Here is an 8,433-nt window from a genome sequence, read left to right on the forward strand (position 1 = left end):
TTGCAAGGAACAAGCTCAATACACCCAAATCACTTGTTTCTTCACAGCTGCACCTGCCATGAGCAATCTGAAAAGGGAATTTAAAAAGCAGTTCCATTTACAAGAGCATCTAAAAGAATCAAACACATAGGAATATATTTAACCAAAGAAGTGAAAGACTTACACACTGAAAAGAATGTAACACTGCTGAAAGAAATTAACGAGCCGGGCGCGGTGGCTCACACCTGTAATCCTAGCACTTTGGTAGGCCAAGGTGGGTGGATCACCTGAGGTCAGGAGTTCAAGACCAGCTTGGCCAACATGGCAAAACCCCATCTCTACTAAAAATACAAAAATTAGCCGGGCATGGTGGTGGGCGCCTGTAATCCCAGCTACTTGGGAGGGTGAGGCAGGAGAATTGTTTAATCCTGGGAGGTGGAGGCTGCAGTGAGCCAAGATCGTGCCACTGCACTCCAGCCTGGGTGATGGAGTGAGACTGTCTCAAAAAAAAAAAAAAAAAAAAATCAGTGTAATATACATTAATTGAATGAAAGGAAAAAAAATCACTGATTACCTCAATGGATACAGAAAAGGCCTTTGACAAGATCCAACACCTTTCATGATAAAAAGCACTCAGAGGCTGGGCGCGGTGGCTCACGCCTAATCCCAGCACTTTAGGAGGCCGAGGCGGGTGGATCACCTGAGGTCAGGAGTTTGAGACCAGCCTGACCAACATGGTGAAACCTCCTCTCTACTAAAAATACAAAAATTAGCTGGGTGTGGGGGCTCACGCCTACAATCCCAGCTACTCAAGAGGCTAAAGCAGGAGAATCTCTTGAACCCAGGAGGTGGAGGTTGCAGTGAGCCGAGAAAGCACCATTGCACTCCAGCCTGGGCAACAAGAGCAAAACTCCATCTCAAAAAAATAATAATAAGTTAGCCGGGCATGGTAGCATAGGCCTGTACTGCAAGCTACTTGGGAGGCTGAGACACAAGACTGACTTGAACCTGAGAGACGGAGGTTGCAGTGAGCTGAGAGCGCACCTCTGCACTCCCGCCTGGGCAACAAAGCAAGACCCTAAAAAAGACTGTCTAAGAACCCCATGCAGGCTGAGTAAAGGAAACTAAGAAACTAAGCATCTTGGTAAACCAACGAAAATCAAAGGTAAACTCTTAAAAGCATCCAAAGAAAATCCATTAAACCTTTTTAAAATGCAACAGTAAATCACTGACTTCTCCACGAATCAACAGAAGCCAGAAGACACTGAAACACCTTCCAAGTCCAAATATCCATGTACGTACCCACATGCACACCGCAACAAAAATTATTTTTCAGAGTGACAGGCAACTTTTACAAGATCAAAATGAATAAATATCTTTTCAGACAGTGGAACGACAGGAGAATTTTCTCCAACAAAATTTTCACTGCATTAAAGACTGAAAGGTTCCAGAGAGAGAGAGAGACCGCCAATCCGGACACATCCTGGGGAAGGAACCGGCCCCCTCCATGGCCTGGCCGAAGTGATGGAAGCTGAGCATGAGGAAGCCTCAAGATCTAACTGCAGAGGCCGGGCGGGGTGGCTCATGCCTATGATCCCAGCACTTTGGGAGGCTGAGGCAGGCAGATCACCTGAGGTCAGGAATTTGAGACCAGTCTGAACAACATAGTGAAACCCCATCTCTACTGAAAATACAACAATTAGCCGGGCGTGGTAGTGAGTGCCTATAATCCCAGTTACTTGAGAGGCTGAGGCAGAAGAATGGCTTGAACCCAGGAGGCAGAGGTTGCCGTGAGCCAAGATGTCACTGCACTCCAGCCTAGGCGACAGAACAAGACTCTGTCTCAAAAAAAAAAAAAAAGTCTAACTGCAGGGTCACAGAAAATGCAGAGGGAGGCGGGGAAGAGTGTGGGAGCTGAGAGGACAGTGGCGCCAGCTCCCAGCACTGGATGCAGAAGGTGTGAGGGGCTGGGGTCTGACGGGGGAGGGGGTGATGCTTGCATGCACATTCCTGAGCACTGCACATGGGGGACTAAAGGCAGAGAAAGGCACCTGGAGTGTGTGCGTCAGCAGTGGTCCCAGTGACAACCCCAGGGGGCTATGGATTACAGAGCCTGGCCAAGGACTGCTGCCTTCCAGAAAGCCCCACGGGTCAAGCTAGCTTCAGCAGGTAGGGCCTAAATTCTAAACCCAGGGTGGAGCCGTGAGCAGGGAAGAGATATGAAGACCTCAGCTTCCTGAGAAGGCTGGGTTGCCAACATGAACTGCAGCCTGGAAAGGGAACGGTAGTGCTGGCCCTTTGTGGGTGACAAGGACAACTTCAAGCCCACCTCCCCTGGGCCACACAGACACAGGCAGTGCAGTCAGTGCTTCTAAACAGATGCATTTAATGGGAAATCTTGGGGCAGGGATGGCAGGAGCTGCGGGCTCAGTTGGCGGCCAGGATCTTCTGCACCCAGGGTATGAGCTTGGTGACACGGGCGTACACAGCGGGCGTGGTGGTAGAGCAGGTGCGGCTGCCCCAGGACACAATGCCCACCAGGGTCCAGGCTCCGTCCTTCTGGCAGACCAGGGGGCCTCCAGAGTCACCCTGCAGGAATGAGAAGAAGTATCTCTAGGCCTGAAAGGGGTGCCAGGGCCTAGGGGACCCTGACCTGGTGGAGTCTAGGGAGGGGTGCGGAGAAATGGTAAGCATGGGCATAGGAGCTGTGCCGGGGTCCTGAGATCTGGGTTCACATGGCAGCCCCCACTCTGCCATGCACTCTTGGAGGGAGCTGGGGCAAGTGGCTTCCCTCTCTAAGCCGGGGCACCATCCATCGCTCCAAACCTCCAGCTCACAGGGCTGCAAGGAAGTCCCCAGGGGCAGCCTCAGCTGCATGGCCTGGACGAACCCTCATGGGCGGCTGTGACCCCAAGTCCTGGCCGTCACTGGGCCCCAGGAAGGCGTAGGGTTAGTAGATGAGAGCAGAGAGGGGTGGAAAGCCCAGACCTCCCCTGCACCCCGCTCGCCTGGCCAGGGCCTGGGCAGGGCCAGCCTCACCTTGCAGGAGGAGACGCCACTGGCCCCGGCACAGATCATCACGTCGGTGATCCTCCTGCCCCAGGACTTCTTGCATTCGGCATTGGACAGGAGGGGCAGGGCTGCCTGCTGCAGCTTGTCAGGGGTCTTGTTGGCTGCAGGACAGGAGGAGGGTCAGGGCCCCTGGGCTCACTCAGCCAAGAGTGGAGGGAGAGACCCGGGGCTGACAGGCCCTCCCCTGCACCATCACCACGATGTTGGGTACGGCCCCTGGAGCCTCAGAAGCGCCTGTGGGACAAGGGGGCCTCGGCCCCGCCCGGGTGGGAGCCCCATGCTGCGACTCCAGGCAGGTCAGCCAGGGCAGGGCTCACCCGGCCAGGTGCTGCTCAGAAGCTCCCTGTGCAGGCTCCTTATGATCCGACCTGGATTTTATTTGCATTTGGGGGATTTTAAATTCAGAAGATTTTCAATAACGAACGGACAGTTAGGAGCGTGTTGGAATTTAGAGCCAAACAAGAAGAGCCAAATGGTCACGGGGGGACTCCACAGCCAGGCAGCCCAGACCCCAGAGGCAGCCCCGCGGCCTCTCACCATTGTACTTGGTCTTGCCCCAGCCTGTGGTGGCACACAGTGTCCCCGCGGGGAAGTCATCGTCGGCGCTGGGCAGGCACACGGCGGACACTGTCTGGGAGAAGCGGGCAGGTGTGGCCAGCTTCAGCAGCGTGATGTCATTGCGCACTGTCAGAATGCTGAACTTGGGGTTCTTGAAGACCTGGGGGTGGGGGCCAGAGTGCCGGGGTGAGGCCCTGGGAGGAGGCAGGACCTGCAGGCTTCGAGGCAGACTCCTTCCCTGGTGCCCGTTAAGGAGCAGTCCATCCCCAGGGCCAGAATGGGAATCACGAGGCCGGCCCGGCCCTACTGGGTGCCTGTCCCTGAAGCAGCCGAGGGGTCTCCCCCCGTGCCCACGGCCCTGCCCTCTGCTGCACGGGGCCTGGGTACCTTGGCGATCTTCAGGACCTGGATGTTCTCCTCGTCAGAGCCCTGGTCAAACTCCCCAGCCACGACCACGTCGGAGGTCCTGGACAGAACGTTGTGGGTGAGAGAACATGCCCTGCTCCCCTCCCACCCGACCGGGGCTGGAAGCGGAGCCCAAGGCTGCCCGGTCCTCACCTGACCCCGCAGTGGGCAGCGGTGACCACCCAGTCCTCACTGATGAGGGAGCCCCGCAGAAGTGGAAGCCGGTTTTGTCCTGGGAGCAAGATGGGGAGGGTCAGCACCTCCCACCCGGGGGCACCCCCAGCCTGGCCCCTACCCAGGGTGCCCCCCACCTTGCAGAACCCCCTCACCTGCAGGGACACCTGCCAGGGCCAGGAGCCGGGGACGGCGTCCTCCCCATTCACAATCCTGGATAGGCCGCTGAGCACAGGGTGGATGGTGGGGACCCCGCAGCCTGGGGGGGGAGTGGGGTGAAGAAGGGCTAAGGCCCCAAACCCACCTGGGCCTCACCTGCCTGCGTGCAGGTCTCCCGGTTCTACACCAGTCCACTGAGGCCAGCTCAGGACCTCCCTGGCACATGCCGCCTCCACCTCCCTGGTCCCCAAGTCTCTAGGCTCAAACGTTCCCAACTCTCGGCCTGCTGGCTCCAGTCATCCTTCCAGGATGCAGAGCGTCATGTCTCCTCCTACCTGGGGCCTGTCCAGCCTGAAGAAGCAGAAAACAGGCCGGGCTGTAAGACTGCCTGGGCTCAGCCTCGAGGCCACCCTTTCCTTGCCGTGTGACCCTAGACCGGGCAGGGCAGCACTCAGGCCTTGGTGTCCTCAGCTATAAAAAGGGCAGCAGAACCACGTGAGCTCCACTGGCCCATGCGCCTTTGTTAGACTGGTGGCGAGAGGGGAAGTGGGAAGAAAATCTGATAACCCCAAGTCCACCAGGAATCTGGGGCTCTGACAATTTGCAGACGGGAGAGTGAAATGGCACCGTGGACCCTGGGTGGGCAGGTTGAATTCCACAATTTCAGGAAACATTGTGTAAAGTTTGGGTTTCTCTTTTCTTTTTTTTCCAGTTAGGGTCTTGCTCTGTCACCCTGGCTGGAGTGCAGTGGTGCGATCATGGCCCACTGCAACCTCAAATTCCTTTTTTTTTTTTTTTTTTTTTTTGAGACAGTCTTGCTCTGTTGCCCAGGCTGGAGTGCAGTGGCACGATCTTGGCTCACTGCAAGCTCCGCCTCCTGTGTTCACGCCATTCTCCTGCCTCAGCCTCCCGAGTAGCTGGGACTGCAGGTGCCCACCACCACGCCCGGCTAATTTTTGTATTTTTAGTAGAGACGGGGTTTCACCATGTTAGCCAGGATGGTCTCGATCTCCTGACCTTGTGATCCGCCCACCTCGGCCTCCCAAAGTGCTGGGATTACAGGCGTGAGCCACCGTGCCCGGCCTTGCAACCTCAAATTCCTGGGCTGAAGCAATCCTATTGCCATGATCTCCCAACATGCTGAGATCGCAGGCATGAGCCCCCATATATCCGGTCTTGGTTTCTTATTTAATAAAACTGGACTTTGGCCAGCACAGTGGCTCACGCCTGTAATCCTAACACTTTGGGAGGCCAAGCAGGGTGGATCACCTGAGGTTGGGAATTTAAGACCAGCCTGGCCAACATGGTAAAACCCCATCTCTACTAAAAATACAAAAATTAGCCGGGCATGGTGGCACAGGCCTACAATCCCAGCTACTTGGGAGGCTGAGGCAGGAGAATCGCTTGAACCTGGGGGGCAGAGGTTGCAGTGAGCTGAGATCGTGCCACTGCACTCCAGCCTGGGGGACACAGCCAAACTCCATCTCAAAAAAAAATCAAAACAAACACAGCTGGACTTTACTTCCACACCATAAAATGGCACATCGGAAGCAGAAAACAGAACAATGAAAATAGTCAGGTGTTCCACATACACCCACCATGCCTCTGCTATGTCAGGACCAGATTCTCGACTCCTGTGCACGGGCCAACCCAACAAACTGGGTTTTACATTTGAGCAGACCCAGTCCCTCAGACCAGCCGTCCCCTTCTGGGGTCATATTCGCCTGCTTACAGGGCAGCCCCTGCCTCTCCTGCCCACAGGAACACAGGCAGGCAAGGTGCCTCCCTGACATTTGAGAGCATCAAAAACTGGTATTGTAATAGCAAAAAAATGAGAAAGAGCACGTTGGAAGGCCGAGGCAGGTGGATCACGAGGTCAGGAGTTCAAGACCAGCCTGGCCAATATGATGAAACCCTGTCTCTACTAAAAATACAAAAATTAGCTGGGGTGGTGGCTCATGCCTGTAGTTTCAGCTACTCAGGAGGCTGAGGCAGGAGAAATGCTTGAACCTGGGAGGTGGAGGTTGCAGTGAGCCGAAATCATGCCACTGCACTCCAGCCAGGGCGACAAGAGTGAAACTCCATCTCAAAAAAAAAATAAATAAGAGAAATAGATGGTGGCATACTCACTCAACAGAGCACGCATTATAAAAATGCAGGTGAATGAGCTGAAGCTCCATGTCAACATGCAGGAAGTGAGAAGATTTGAGTAGGGAAAAAGCACATTGTTGTAGAATGGAGGTAGAATGGAGTATTAGTTACATCAGCCAGGCGCAGTGGCTCACACCTGTAATCCAGCACCCTGGGAGGTTGAGGTGAGCAGATCACTTGAGCACAGGATTTCGAGACTAGCCTGGACAATATAATAAGACCCCAGGCCGGGTGCGGTGGCTCACGCCTGTAATCCCATCACTTTGGGAGGCTGAGGTGGGCGGATCACCAGAGGTTAGGAGTTCAAGACCAGCCTGACCAATATGGTGAAACCCCATCTCTATTAAAAATACAAAAATTAGCCAGGTGTGGTGATGCATGCCTGTAATCCCAGCTACTCAGTAGGCTGAGGCAGGAGAAATGCTTGAACCCAGGAGGTGGAGGTTGCAGTGAGCCAAGATCACGCCAATGCACTCCAGCCTGGGTGACAAGAGTGAAACTCTGTCTCAAAGAAAAAAAAAAAACATAACCAAAAAAACCTCCATCTCTACAAAACAAAACAAAACAAAACAAAAAAAGTTTTTAAACTTAGCCAGCGTGCCTGTAGCGCCAGCTACTCGGGAGGCTATGGTGGGAGGATCACTCGAGCCCTGGAGTTTAAGGCTGCAAACTCACACCACTGCACTCCAGCCTGGGTGACAGAGTGAGACCCTGTCTCAAAACCAAAACCAAAAACAGAAACAAAAACAGGATACAATACCGTTCCATTGATGTAACCTTTTTGAAACCTTATGTATAGATGTATAAATATGTAGTACATTTGTATAAGCTCACACTGCAATTATTCATAGCAAGTTCAGAATCAAGCTCACATTCCAGAGAGGGAAGGAGGGAGAAAAGGGAAGCCTGAGTAAAATCTGTTTTAGAAATATCTGAAGCAAATCTGCAAAAAGATTTGCTGAATTCTGACAGTAGATACAAGGATGTCATATTCTTTTCTGTATTTTCTTTTACTATTTCTCTTTTAAAAAATAGAAAACACGGCTGGGCACAGTAGCTCATGCCTGTAATCCCAGCACTTTGGGAGGCCGAGGCGGGGGCATCACCTGAGGTCAGGAGTTCAAGACCAGCCTGGCCAACATGGTGAAAGCCCGTCTCTACTAAAAATTAGCCAGGGTTGGTGGTCCACGCCTGTAGTCCCAGCTACTCAGGAAGCTGAGGCAGGAAGATCATTTGAACCCAGGAGATGGAGGTTGCAGTGAGTGGAGATTACACCATTGCACTCCAGCCTCGGCAATAGGAGTGAAACTCTGTCTCAAAAAAAAAAAAAAAAAAGAAAGGAAGAAAATGCTTGGCAAGTACCCAGCACAATAAAAACCCCTTGGGCTTGGAGGTCTCCTGGGGCCACACCTTACCCTGCACAAGGTACCCCCACCCCAGCCACTTCTGGAGCCTCAGACCATGGCAGAGACCAGCATCGTCCTTCCCACTCCTGGAGCAGGTTGTGTGGGCTCAGAAAGCCCCAGAATGGACCCTCTCCTGAGCCCTCAGGTTACCTGTGCTGGGGATGAGGCCCCAGGGGGCAGAGCAGGGGACTCAGATCCCCCTCTCAGCCAGGCTCAGGGTTCCCTCAGGACAGACCCCTCGGGCCTCAGCACTCACCAAAGGCGGCCCCCACAAGGGAGAAGCAGGAGAGGAGCCAGAGGGAAGCCATGCCGCTGCCTCAGAAGGTGTGGGGCCTGCCAGCTGCGGGGCCCTTTTTACCACCTGGTGGGGCAGGGAGCCCAGCCCCCCCTCCCCCAGCCAGGGAGGCCTGAGCCCACCCTCCCTGTTACCCAGGGACCTTGGGCAATAAGTGGAGACAGAGCCCCGCTTGGCTCTCTACCAGACAACCCCAGTCCCTGGGAAAGGGGCAGCTGCGCTGACATCACCGGT

At 54.3% G+C, this 8,433-nt stretch overlaps 1 protein-coding gene across 1 annotated transcript; it reads right to left on the minus strand.

Annotated features, from left to right (window-relative positions):
- Nucleotides 1-2,406: 2,406 nt before the first annotated feature.
- LOC101134917 (chymotrypsinogen B) lies at nt 2,407-8,212 on the minus strand. The gene is given in 8 exon segments (XM_031003008.3): nt 2,407-2,568; nt 3,019-3,152; nt 3,589-3,769; nt 3,997-4,075; nt 4,168-4,222; nt 4,225-4,246; nt 4,344-4,447; nt 8,161-8,212. Coding segments are annotated over 8 exon segments (789 nt in total).
- Between the last annotated feature and the right edge of the window lie 221 nt (nt 8,213-8,433).

This window comes from Gorilla gorilla, chromosome 18 (assembly GCF_029281585.2).
Source record: "Gorilla gorilla gorilla isolate KB3781 chromosome 18, NHGRI_mGorGor1-v2.1_pri, whole genome shotgun sequence".
Lineage (NCBI taxonomy): Eukaryota > Metazoa > Chordata > Mammalia > Primates > Hominidae > Gorilla > Gorilla gorilla.